This window comes from Macaca fascicularis, chromosome 7, assembly GCF_037993035.2.
Source record: "Macaca fascicularis isolate 582-1 chromosome 7, T2T-MFA8v1.1".
Lineage (NCBI taxonomy): Eukaryota > Metazoa > Chordata > Mammalia > Primates > Cercopithecidae > Macaca > Macaca fascicularis.
In genome coordinates this window covers 70,507,538-70,521,639 of record NC_088381.1, presented here as the reverse complement: position 1 = coordinate 70,521,639, position 14,102 = coordinate 70,507,538, and the positions used below count along the sequence as shown (strand labels likewise).

General features: G+C 43.2%; 1 protein-coding gene across 2 annotated transcripts in view; it reads right to left on the bottom strand.

Annotated features, from left to right (window-relative positions):
* Window positions 1-1,999, bottom strand: part of AGBL1 (AGBL carboxypeptidase 1) — a 947,782-nt gene extending 945,783 nt beyond the window's left edge. For both annotated transcript variants that reach the window (XM_065548375.1, XM_015453343.4), the window contains exon 1: window positions 1,596-1,999. In XM_065548375.1, coding sequence (XP_065404447.1) covers window positions 1,596-1,646 — 51 coding nt within the window. In that variant the 5' untranslated portion in view covers window positions 1,647-1,999. The remainder of the gene's footprint in view (window positions 1-1,595) is intronic.
* Between the last annotated feature and the right edge of the window lie 12,103 nt (window positions 2,000-14,102).

The following is a 14,102-nucleotide window of genomic DNA, read 5'->3' as shown; positions in this document are numbered from 1 at the left end:
AAATAAATCCTTGGATTTATTTTGCAAATTTGAGGTCCACTCCCACCTCCAACACCCCTGGCCAGATACATTTCACCTTGCACGAATCAGATAGAATGAGTCAAAGGACGCCAAGTCAACTGAATATCGAAGTCCCAGTTCCCCTACTAAGTAACCATATGACATCAAGGAGCCTATTTCACTTCTGAGATTCCGTTTCCTTATCTGCACGCCTGAAGGTTGGATTTATTGGTTCTTAAACTTTCAGGAATACAAATCTTATTAAGATTCAGAGAAAAATGGCCAGGTATGGTGGCTCATGCCTGTAATCCCAGAATTTTGGGAGGCCGAGGTGGAAGGATTACCTGAGGTCAGGAGTTCGAGACCAGTCTGGCTAACATGGCGAAACCCCATCTCTACTAAAAATACAAAACATTAGCCAGGCGTGGTGGTGGGAGCCTATAATCCCAGCGACTTGGGAGGCAGAGGCAGGAGAATTGCTTGAACCCGGGAGGCAAAGGTTGCAGTGAGTCGAGATCGCACCATTGCACTCCAGCCTGGGTGACAGAGTGAGACGCTGTCTCAAAAAAGACAAAACAAACAAAAAGAATCAGAGGAAAATTAGGAACATTTTTCCCAACAGGGAAAAAGGAAAATACGTACAAAATGTTTATATTCTAAACAGGGGCATGGGGTCATGGACCCCCGCAAGCCCATCATCTTGCGACCCTTTCCATGAACTTCGGGCTTAAACTCCTGGGGTAGAAGACCCCTTGGGCCTTTTTCAATGCTGGCATCCTCTGAATCCAGCTAATCACAAGCATAGAGAGTAGTGGTTCTCAGCCTTAAATCTACATGGAGACCCCCGGGGAGTTTTCAAACTCTAATGCTCAGATTGATCCCAAGACCAGTTAAATCCATATCTTTGGGGGTGGGTCCCAAGCATAAGTATTTTTTGACCCTCTCCAGGTGATTCTAACATGCAGACAAGTTTGCAAACCACTGCTCTAGAACAAGAATTCTGAAAATTAGGAATGAATAGCATACCCCAGGGAGAAGGCAGTTTCCCAGGCTACTGCCCTACATGATTCAAACACCTGCTATTCAGATCCTGCCTGGGAAAATGCACTGATAGTCAGCATCTCAGGCCATTCTGATGTAACTACAATTTGGGAGCCCAGGAAGACAGCCATTTAGCAGGAGAAGCCCAGAAGGGTCCTCTCCTCATCCACCCTGTCCTCCCAGACAGCTCTGCATGCTCTCAGCAGGTCTCCAGCCTTGTTCAGGAAGAGCTTCAACAGGTCTCCTTCATTTGCCAAACAGGCTTTTTCTCCACCTTTCCCATTTCTAGCAAACTTGGATCTTTTACCCAGAGCCTCTGACCCCACCAGGATCAATAATTTAAGCAGAACAATCATCAACATCGTCGTGTTTAATATTTGAACTCCACAGCATCACTTAGGTCAGCTTCAAGGTGAGAGCCGACTCCTGTTCTGTTGCTGTTAGCAAACTGGGCCAGTGATTACCAGAGGGGACTGTGTGCAGAGCTCCCAAGCAGGCCAGCCCAGGCAAAGACCCAGCCCGCCAGATTCTGCACCCACATTACCCTTTCCTACCTGAAGTGTGTGCAGCAGGACCTGTAGCCCACTAGCTTCTTGTTCGGCCATCCTTTCCTCGGGTCCTAGGGAACCGCTGCCTGCGGCCAGATCCAGGCTGGTGAGGTGGCGGCTGCCAAGCTGACCTCGCTGCCCGCCTCGCAGGAGACGGCTGCACGGAGGCCTCAGCTGCACATGCTGCTGAGTGTGAAGTCAGTGCGGTGCAACCCTAGACCTCGGCACAGGCGTGAATACCCCCTGACTCCCACTGTGGGGATTAGGTGAGCCCCGGCTGTGGGGAGGGCTGAGCATTTGGGTGCAGGGGTGGGGAGGGCACCAGCATGAGTCACTCACCCACCTCCAGGCCCATGCAGGAGCAGAGCGCAGGAGAAGCCACCCTGGATGGCTGACAGGCATTCCCAGCTGACCTGGTCAGACTCCCTCTAGAGGCTCGCTCAGCCCGCCCCGCTACCCCACCCCACCTCTTTATTTTGGTCTGTTGCCGGCTCCCGGGTAACAGGAGACCCAAGAGTGCTTGCACAACTGTGGCAGTTCAGGCCACAGAAGCCCAGGGCCCCCTGAGGTCCCAGGCTTAGAAACAGGAGCTCTGGCTGAAAAGGAAAATAACTATTCTGGACATTTTTTATGGATCACGTCCCTTACATAATCTTTTAATTTTTACAGTAACCTTATAGAGGTGGATACTATTATGACTACCCCTGTTTTACAAGCAAGAAAACTGAGGCACTGAACTATTAGGCCACGAGAACACAGAGCTTAGGATTGCATGCCAGGCCTCAAACAGGCAAGCTGGCACCAGAGCACAAGCACTACCCAGTGCACCATCCTGCCTCTTGCTGCTGCAAACACTTCAGTCAAAGTAATGGAGGGCTGAAAGCCCTGTCCTCAGCCTCAGGGACAGCAGACACCTGGGGTGAGTTTCCTTCAGACCAGTGTAGAATCCATGATCCCTTTCTGTGTTTTCTGCTGGGGATGTGTGAGTAGAGTTTTAGTGACTAGCTTCTCCTCCTCCCTATATCAATACCCTTCAATGCTGGCTTCTCAAAGTATGGTGCTGGGGAGTCACCTGGAAGCTTGTGAGGCCCCTCCCCAGAGCTACTGTGTCTGAAGCTGCATTTAAACCAGATCCCTGGGGGATTTAGAGCTGGTTAACAAAATGACCAAAGGATGAAAGTTTGGAAATCTCCAGTTTCACCTATATTGATTACATTGCCTGCGTGATCAACAATTCTGACAATGTTTGACCCGATAAACTAGTACCCAGCAAGCTCAAAGCACAACTCTGCTGTGTTGAAAGCATGCTTTCTTGTGTGAAATTGGACAGCTGAGCTCAGTGGAGATTCTGACTGAGAGCACAGCCAGGTATTACAGAAGAGCCTCAGTCACTGGGGGAGTGAGCTCCCAGCCAACACCCCCATGCAGAGTTTAGGGAGATTCTGTGAGCATCAAAAGCATTCATCAGGCAGACACCAAGCACATTGGGGTGACTGAAGAAAGTTTGCATTTCCAGATCCTGCTTGGCCTAAGTGTTCTGAAGTCCCAGAGTCAGAGGTCAGGCCTGGCCAAACCCTCAATTCAAGGGCAAATTCATGTAGGTCCTGCCCTCAAGAAATTTCCACTTAATGGCTTTAAATATGAAGGCCTCCCATCTTGGGAAATGACTATAAGCGCTCACATTTATGAAGCTTGCGGGGTGGGGTTGACCCCGTCTACCCCCATCCACCTTTCTCTACATCTGGTGCCAGGAGGGTAAAATTAAAGGTTCCCCATGGATTTCTACAGGAGGGTGATGCGTTTTAGGGCATGTGCTCTCTGATCCCCTAAGGCCCAGGGTGAAGGGAAGACAGAACTGTCTCATGTGACTGTCTTAAGGGGAGATGATTTCATGGTTGTCAACTAGAGGATAAAGAAAAGAGATGGAAGAAAAAAACAAAACCATTTTCCCAACATAGACCTAAAAAACATAAAGATAAAAAGTAGTGAGAAGTCATAAAAATGACCTCAGAGGAAAGAACTAAAGATTTTGCAGGCACACTGCCTGATGTTAGAATTGAAGCAAAATTGTCTCCATTTTGAAGAGTGTCTTGGTTCAGCTTCCCAGAATTGCACAGGGCGGAGGTGAGATTAAAACCCTATATGTAAAGGGATTGCTCTCTTCTACTTAATGACACCTTTCCCCCCGCAGTGCCAGGAACCTGGTTTCCAGTAAACCCCTTGTGAGATAAGGTAAGGAGTGAGCTCCCTCTCTCTCTGGTGACACATCTGCTTCCCATGCCCAGCTTGGCTGCTCTCCCCTCCGTCCTCTGGAAAGTTACTGCCCATTTGGCCATGTGGATACACGTGGATGCCAGATAAGGAACAAAGTGCTGGTTTTCACCCTCTAATTTTTCTGACAAAACTAGGATGCAGGCCAGCTTATTGTCAGCCCTCCACCACACCTTCAGCACGCTCCTCCCTTGTGCCTCAACAGAGCCCTGTGGAGACCACAGCAGCTCTGTTTCCCTGTCTAGCAGAACCCTCTTCACTCTCACAGTTAGGGAAAGCCTCAGAGGTGCCCCCACCTGAACTCCCCCCTCCCGAATTCTATCTTAATGACAGCCCATTCTGTTAGTGGACTGATTACTTTAGCCTTGAGTAATGGACCAGATCCTACAGGATGAAATATAATGGAGCCAAGAGTGGAAATTCCCTCCCCCAGGTCTTCACTACCACCTGACAAAAATAAGGTTGGGAGGCTTGGCTAAACACTACTGAATGTGAAAAAAACTTGGGGGTTTATCCAGAGGTGAGACCAATATGAGTTTTCAGCACAACCCCATATCCCCAAAGCATCTTTTCAGTCTAATGTCATAAATGGGTGACAGGCTAAAGTATAAATGGGTGACAGCAGGGAATTATGCTCTTCCCTAGTTAACATGTGGATTTTAGCAGGGACTTTCCTGAAAGGCAGGCGAGTGTGGAGTCTGCCTGGGCAATACAGTATCCTACCCAGGGTGGACTGGAGTGAGTACTCCTTAAACCACATGGGACAGGCAAGAGGGGTTGGTCGGTGCCTAGGACAGGCCACGGGGGAGGAGGCTTCTTTGTGAAGCAGAGAGAGGACTTCCTACTCGTTTTACATAGTATCTTCTGAAGAAAAAATAAGGGGTTTAGGGAAGCTAGAGAGAAGGTTCAAGCAGAAGTTCAGGGAGATCTTAGACCTCTGGCTTTAAAGAAAGATACATTTAATGTAATCCAGAGATTCCCGTTGCAATTCAGGCATTCCCCCAGACCACCTTCCAGTTTAGTGATTTGCTAGGACTCCCAGAACTCAGAAAAACCACTGTACTCATGGTTATAGATTATTACAGTGAAATGATACAGATCCATATAAGCAAAAGGACAGAGGCACATAGAGCAGAGTCCAGGAGAGACCATACATGAGCTTCCAGTTTTCCTTCCCCTGTAGAGTTATGCAGCCAGCACTCCGAGCAACAATGTGTGCATCACACACAGGGTATTGCCAACCATGGAAGCTCACTGAAGCCTTGGTGTCCAGGGTTTTATTGGGAGTTGATCATGTAGACATGAAAGGCCTTAGTTCTATCCCTGCCAGAGGTCAAACTTAGACTTTGTTGCCCAGGGCCCCCAGGTAAACAAAGACACTCATGAGGCAGGACATTCCAAGGATTTAGAGACTAGCTCCCAGGAGCTAGACAAGGAACAAACCTTCCTCTAGGCAAGATTTATCCTTTGCCGCACACCTGCCCTCTTATCCCATCATCTCAGACACAAGACTCTGGTATCTTATGAATAAGACAGAGAAACAAGTACGGGCCTCTATAATTAGAAGGATTCAATAGTGAGCAGAATGCCAGACTCAAGAGTAGTAATTAATAAATTGACACTGACATAGAGGGTTTTCTAACAGCATTTAGAGTATTCAGTCCCCTTGCTCTTTCCTATTCAACATTTTTATCAATGACTTGGGTGAAAATAAAGGCTACATGCTCATCAGATTTTCAGATGACACCCAGTTAAGAAAGATAAAAATATGTCAGATGACCGAGTTGGAATCCAAAAAGATTTCAACAGCCTTGAGTAATGGACCAGATCCTACAGGATGAAATATAATACAGCCAAGAGTGGAAATTCCCTCCCCCAGGTCTTCATTACCACCTGACAAAAATAAGATTGGGAGACTTGGCTAAACACTACTGAATGTGAAAAAAACTTGGGGGTTTATCCAGAGGTGAGACCAATATGAGTTTTCAGCATGACCCCATATCCCCAAAGCATCTTTTCAATCTAATGTCATCACCTTTAAAAGGGAGATAAATGTTGCATCTGTAACCAAAATAGCAGTGAGTCTGAACTGAGATTTTTCCAATGAGAGGAAAGGGTCCCTGGAAGACAAATTCTCCAAAGATTTTTTTTTTTTTTTTTTTTTTTTTTTGAGACAGAGTCTCATTCTGTCACCTAGGCTGGAGTGCAGGGGTGTGATCTCGGCTCACCGCAACCTCCATCTCCTGGGTTCAAGTGATTCTCCTGCCTCAACCTCCTAAGTAGCTGGAATTACAGGAGTGCACCACTATGCCTGGCTAAGTTTTGTATTTTTAGTAGAGCTGGGGTTTCACCATGTTGACCAGGCTGGTCTCAAACTCCTGACCTCAGGTGATCTGCCCAGTTCAGCCTCCCAAAGTGCTGGGATTACAGGTGTGAGCCACCGTACCCGGCCCATAGATTTAAATCCATAAATGGCAAACAGGATTTCTTTCCTGAGAGTTGAAGAGAGAGGGTAGGCAGCAGGAGAGCATGCCCTGCCATAAGGATGGGAGCACAACTTCCAGGAGTCTTAGCCATGCCTTGAAGGATGCAGTGACTTAGTGCTCAAGAGTACAGGTACCAAAGGCAGAAGAGGCAACATGAAAGCAGGGAGTTCCTCTACTACTGTACCTGGAACAAGCCCCCTCCACTCTAAACACAGAACACCTGGTTTCAAGCTTTTGCTCTGAAAAAGTCTATTAGTCTATTAGACTTGGAAAAGTCACATAGTCTATTAGCTATGTGACTTGGAGCCAAGTTACCTAAGCTCTCTGTGACTCTGTTTTCTCATCTCTTAAATGGGGGGATAATGCTTACCTCATAGGGTTGCTAAGAGGATTAATTTGAGCAGCTCTTACAATGTTTTCAGCACAGTGCTTGTCATCTGAAAAGCACTCAATAAATGCAGTTGATATTGATATTATTGTGATTATTATTACATTACAGATTTGATACGTACTAAAAAAATTGGTGAGAGGATTAAATGAGCAAATGCATGTAGAAGTGACTAATGGAAGTTGATGACAGGGTGGTAAATTATTGAGCAGTGATACCCCAGACTCCTCCTAAATAAGAGGGTACTGGGTGAGGGAAGTGACTTGACTTGACATCCATATTTCTGCCCAGCAAGGAGTAGGTTTGGAGTTCTGATGATTGTTCCCAAGCATCTCTCAGATGAATTGACCACAAGGCCTGTGCAACTGAAGTTGCCACAGAGGGCCTGCTGATATACCAGACAAAGCAAAGACAACGCAGATAAGAGCTCAGCCTCTTTCAGGCTAGAGAGACAGAGAGCAACATACTGACCCACCATGGCCAGAGGCCTGTGCAGCAAGCTGAAGGGAAGCTAAACCTGCAGCAAGGATGGGTTGACCAACACCAGGGATTTTGCCCTTTGAAAAAGAACTAACTTGAGACTTAAAGTGAGAGATCTGAAACAGCTTAGTCATCTCCACCACAGTGAGATCTTGTAACAAGAGCAACATAGGACACAACAGAGGGGCAGAAAAAGCATCTCCAGGCAATACCAGAATCGAGACTGCTCTCCCAACTGCACTGGTTAGGAGGAACTACCTTCTCATGGGGTGCCCCATGATCTTACTGTTTGTATCACCACAAATTCACATACTGAAATCATAATCCCCAATATGATGGTATTAGGGGGTGTGGCCTTTGGGAGGTAGTCAGGGCATGAGTGTGGAGCCCTCATGAATGGCATTAGTGTCCTTATAAAACGGTCCTTATATATAAAGAGCCATATATTAAGATTAGTGCCCTTATGAGCCTTGCTCCTCTCACCACCTGAGGATACAGCTATAAAGAGCCATCTGTGAACCAGGAAACAGGCCCTTAACCAGACACTGAATTGTAGGCTTCCCAGCCTCTGGAACTGTAAAAATAAATTTATTTTGATTATGAGCCATTCAGCTTAATGTATGTTCTTTTAGCAGACCAAATGGACTAAGACAAGGAGGAATTGAATCTACTCTATTCTCTTTATAGTGTTACATTAGCTATGTTTTTTAAATTGTATGTTGTTCTCAAATGAAAGTGAATGTACTCATTTTTTACTAGCAGATAGACTCAAAGAACAATTCAAATATTTTTATATCTGGATGACTTTGTATCTGGTTATTCCATTCTGGGGCCGAGTGTACAAAATAGGTGAACAACCATTCTTGCTGAATGTTACAATTTCTGGCATAAATTTGGGGCCCAATAATAATAGGAAGGCTTCCCTTGGCATTGGAAGAGCATTCTTGACCACCACTCCCCCAGCTTAATTATCAGTCTTAGTCATCCTTGTCAAAGATTCAGAAAGCTCATAACACTACCTTTTCTTGTCTATAAATCCTGATCTATTAAACAGGTGTCCAGGTGATAACCTATTCTCCTTCACTGTCTTGGAGGGTTTTTCTCCTCCTCCTGGTTGATGTGAAGCAAAGCCCACATCCTTCAGGACCTATGGAAAGTGGTAGAATGCAAGTCACACAAAGGGGAATGCCTAGAACAGTGAGGGGAGGTTTCAGTGGCAGCTGATTTATCCTTCTTCTCTCAGAAGTGCCCACCTGCCCCCACCCAACCACACACCATCACCACCCAAACTTCCTACCCCTTTGACCTCTAGTGTGCAGTGATGAGGGTTATAATTAGGATGAGTTCACACAAGAAGAAGATTGTGTGATGCTGTGGTCTCACAAGGAGTTTCTTGTGAACTATGGAAGGCTTGCTTTCAAATGCAAACTTTTTAGACGGGATCAAGGACCATATTGCTTGTTTATATGTAAATTGCATTTTCTGATAGAAAAATATAATAAAGCATTTTTTAAAAACCTTTCAAACTTTTCACACAGACATAAGTTATTCCAGAATCCCATAAAGGTATTATTACCACAAAAGGGATCACTGGTCCCAGGAAGAAATACGTATTAGCATTCCAGGACCAACAGGTTCCTATGCCTGCTATGAAGTGACAGACCAACACACTGAGAGAGCCAGGTGTGCAGCAGAGGAAGAGTCGAATGATCACAGGGCAGATGGGTGAGGAGATGTGAGGAGGACCTCAAATCTGTCTCCCTGAGGAGTTCTGGGCTGAGGTTTCTAAGAGGATCATGGAGGGTGAGGGACTAGAAAATTAGGGGCATTGATTGGTTTGGGTAAGGGGGAAGAAATCATCAGGATGTGGAATGAAACCTTCTTTGACGAGTCAGTTCCTTGTGGGGTCTTTCAGACCAGCTGGCATCAGTAGTTTCACTGATACGCACGACCAGAAAGAATATCTCAAAGGGAAAACTTAATGTTTCACAACAATTAAGTTGTTATCTACAGAGAACTTAAGGAGAACTATCATCTTGTGTCAGGATTTCTATGACTCTAGGATGGCAGGCAGCAAACAACTATAAGGAAGCAAGTCAGAGAGAATAAGCTGAGCTAGTAAATGCTGAGTGTACTGCAAGTTTTGTTTATTTTCATTTCTCCCCATCCCGTCTTTCCTGATAAATTCTATAATGTTTATAGAAACGGTTTCATTAGTTTAATTGAATTATTTCTATCAGAGAATACCAGAAGGGTAATTGGCTCTGGACTAGTCTCTATTGTTTATCTATTTCTTTACTTCATTAATATCTGCTCTTTATTATGTCCTTTCTACTTATTCTGGATTTAAGTTGTTTCTATCTTTCTAACTTCTTAAGGCACAAATTTAGATTACCAATCTTGAATTTTTCTTCTCTTCTAATGTAAGCGTATAAAGCTATAAATTTCCCTGTATGTACTGCCTTTGCTAAGTCCCACAACTTTTCATGTGTGTTCATTATCATTTAGCTGAAAATATCTTCTTATGTTTGACACACTGGGTATTTAAACACGTGTTTTGTAAATATGCAGATATTGGGACCTTGCCAGATGTCTTGGTCCATTCTGTGCTGCTTTAAAGGAATGCCTGAAGCTGGGAAATTTATAAAGAAAAGAGGTTTATTTGGCTCATGGTACTAAAGGCTGTACAAGAAGCATGGCACCAGCATTTGCTTCTGGTGAGGGCTTCAGGCTGTTTCCACTTATGGTGAAAGGCAAAGAGGAGCCAGTGTATGTAGAGACCATGTGGTAAGATAAGAGAGAGAGGGGAGGTGCCAGGCTCTTTTTAACAACCAGCTCTCACAGGAACTAGTAGAGTGAGAACTCACTCACTCCCCTACTTCAGGGAGGGCATTGATCCATTTATGAGGTTTCCACCCCCATGACCCCAACACCTCCCACTACACCCCATCTCCAAACACTACCACACTGGGGATTAAATTTCAACATGAGATTTGGAAGGATCAAACTTCCAAACCATGGCACCAGAGTTCCCTTCACTAATTTTCAGTTTGATTCCATTATGGACAAAGAACATATTCTAAATATTGGAAGACTTCTGTCATTTGAAATTTACCGAGACTTCATTTTTGACCCAGCATATAGTTAAAGAAAATTAAATGTGTATATAACAAAGAATGTATGTTCTGCAGCTGCTGGATGTAACATACTATAATTGTCAATCATATCAAAGCAGTTGCAATGGATTAGATGTTTGTGTCCCTCCAAAATTTGCATTGAAATCTTAATCCCTAATATGATGGCATTAGGAGGTGGGGCCTTTGGGACGTGATTAGGCCATGAAGGCAGAGCTTCCATGAATGGAATGAGGGCTCTTATAGAAGAGAGCCCAGTTATCTCCCTCAATCCTTTTTCATATAGACACAGTAAGAAGATAGCTGTCTATGAAGCAGGAAGAGGGCCACCACAAGAGAATGACTCTCCCAAAACCTTGATCTTGGACCTACTGGCCTTCAGAACTATGAGTAATAAGTATTTGTTATTTAAGCTCTACAGTCCATGGGGCATTTTTTGTTACAGCAACCTGAATGGACTAAGATAGTGGTTGACAGCCTTGTTGAGATCTTCTGTCTTATGATTATGGGATTTGTCTCTCTCTCTCCCTTTACTTCTGTCAGTTTAGGCTTCATGTATTTTAAGCTCTGTTATTAGGCAAATACACGTTTACAATTTCTATGTCCTGCTAATGAATTAAAACTTTTATCGTAATGAAATGTCCCTCTTTGTCTTTGGTAATACTTTTGTCTTACAGCGTATTTTGTCTGATGTTAATATAGTCACTCCAACTTTATTATGCTTATGGTTTACATGCTACATCTTTTTGTAGCCTTTACTTTCCATTTATCTGTGTCTTACACTTAGTCATTTCTTGTACAGGGAATATAGTGGAGTCTTACTTTTTAATCCAGTCTGACCATCTCTGCCATTTAACTAGAGTGTTCAATATAATTATGTTTAATGTAATTACTGATATGATTGGTTTTGAGTCTGTCATTTTGCTGTTTGTCTCATTTGCTTTTAGTTTTTCTCCTCCTCCTTCTTGCCTTCTTTTGGGTTCATCAAATACTTTTTAATATTCAATTTTAATTCTACTATTGGCTTTTCAACTCCATCTCTATGCATTATATTTTAATGTTTGCTCAAAGGATTACAGTATGCATCTTTGACTTATTGCAGTCTAGTTGAAGTTTATATAATACCATTTTATGTAAAACTATAATAACCATGCAACAGAATAGCATTATTTGCCTTCCCCTGTCTGTATTTTTGATATTGTTGTTGTATTTATTATATCTATGTTTGTTATAAACCTCACACTATATTAATTTGGAAAAAAATTATATAATCTTTTATATCTTGTTACATGGTTACCATTCCCAGTACTTGTCATTCCTTCCTGTTGATCTGAGTTTCTATCAAGAATCACTTTTCTTCTGCTTGAAAACTTTTCTTTAGCATTTCTTGAATTTGTGATCTACTGGCAATAAATCCTCTCAATTTTTACTTACTGACAAATGTGTTCATTTTGCCATCATTTTTGAAGGAAATAGAAAATCCTGAGATTCTGAATTGACAGGTTTTTTTTTTCTTCAAGCACTTAAAGATGTCATTCTGTGCCTTCTTGTTTCCACTATTTTCATTTATTTATTTTTGAGATGGAGTCTCACTCTGTTGCCCAGGCTGGAGTGCAGTGGTGCGATCTCGGCTCACCGCAACCTCTGCCTCCTGGCTTCAAATAATTCTCCTGCCTCAGTCCCCTGAGTAGCTAGGATTACAGGTGCCCACCACCACACCAGCTAATTTTTGTATGTTTAATAGAGGCAGGGTTTCGCCATGTTGGCCAGGCTGGTCTTGAACTCCTTACCTCAGGTGATCTGCCAGCCTCAGCCTCCTAAAGTGCTGGTATTACAGATGTGAGCCACTGCCAGTTTATGCTATTTTTAAAGAGAAGTTAGTCAAGATATGTATTAATGTTCTCAGTATGTGATGCATCCTTTTGCTCTTGCTGCTTTCAACAATTTTTCTTTCCCTTTGACTTTGCAGTGCCTGTGATTTTATTTATTTTATTATTTATTTTTTTATCCTGCTTGTGTTTAGTGAGTTCCTTGGCCTGTAAATTTGTGTTTTTCACCAAATGTTGAACATTTTTACCCTTTATTTTTTCAATAAATTTTCTCCATTTTTTAAGCCTTTTTTTCATCTATTCTTCAGATTGGACAATTTCTATTAATTTGACAAGTATACTTACCTGTCATCTCCCATGTGATATTAAACTCACCTAGTAATTTTTTAATTTCAAATATTTTAATTTTCAATTATACAATACCCATTGGCTTTTTTTTTATACTTTCCACTTCACTGCTGATATTACACATCTGTTTATTCATGATGATTATACTTTTCTTTAAATTCTTGACCATGTTTTAAATAGATGCTTTATAGTAGAGTCTATTGATTCCACTATCTTAGTTTCTATTGACTGCTTTTTCTTTTGACTATGGAATATAGTTTTCTGTTTCTATACATGTCTGAATTCTTTTTATTGATTGCAAGACATTGTGAGTGAGACATTGTAGAGATTAAAGATTCTGTTATTAGAAGAGCACTTGGGTATCATGCAGTCCATCTTTCTACATTTATAAATTATAAAAGAGAATCAATCCATAGGGAGAAGGAAATTTACCAAATGCTCAGTTAGTATAACTCACTGTAGCAGAACTGAAACTATAATTAAATTTCCAACCCTTAGTTCAGTGTTTTCCCAACTTTCCAACTTACTTTTTTTTTCAATACTTTTTCCAAACTTACTCCATGGGAATAATATTTTCTCCTTTAAAGGAGGGAATGCTGATCCCATTCCTGATTATTGTGCCTGAAGATCACTTTTTCACTCTTCTAGATCTAGGGATGCCACTACTGTTGCTGTTGACAATGATATCTGAGACCACTGGACACCTACTGCTTGCCAAGTACTATGTTTACACTATTATGTTTCAGTGACCATGCAGGAATTGTACTTACTTATCTCATGCTAAACCATGTCTTTCTCTTTTGGCAGTTTACCATACACCACTTTGTCTACCATCAGAATTAAATACTCATTTTTTTATGTGTCCAAAGCACATACATGTATAGCAAAGTACTCATTATAATATATTACAATTGTTAATTCACGTGGATATCTCTGACATTAGGCTCTAAGTCTTCCAAGGGCCTGTGGAGCCATCTAGGTCCATAACTCCCAGCATAGCACCAGGCACATATGTTGGGTTTCAGTTGCCTCCAATGAAAGAGGAAAGCCCCATCTCTGGCCTAGTATACATGCCAATATTGCCAGCCTTGTCAGCAAGTGGCAGCTCAGAGGTCATCCTATGCTTGGCCCTATGAGGGATAGGGCCAACTCTACTCAGCATCCACTCAGGGCTTTGTTGCCATGGACACCCGACAAAGTTCTTCAGGGAAAGCCAAGACAATCGCCACCCTCCCACCCAGGCTGTTTTCATCCATGGCCAGACCTGCAGTGCTGACAGTTGTAGAACGTCCATCAGACCCTTGCAGCTGGGCCAGCCCAGAGGCTCATGGGTTCTGCGCCCTAAGGCTGAAGTATCAGGTCACAAACAAGCTGGAACCAAGGGCTCCTCAGGACAGGCTGCCCAGAGTAGGGAGGAGGAGGAATAGAGATATCAGCCATCAGGGCTGCCAGTCCAGATGCTTCTTTCTGCTTCAATGAAGGCTGAAGGGACTGCAAGCCAGAACTACAGGAACCAAATGCCAAGCTGAACAGGGGCAGGGCTTCACTGGGGAGGGGCTATGAGGGCAAGGCCACGC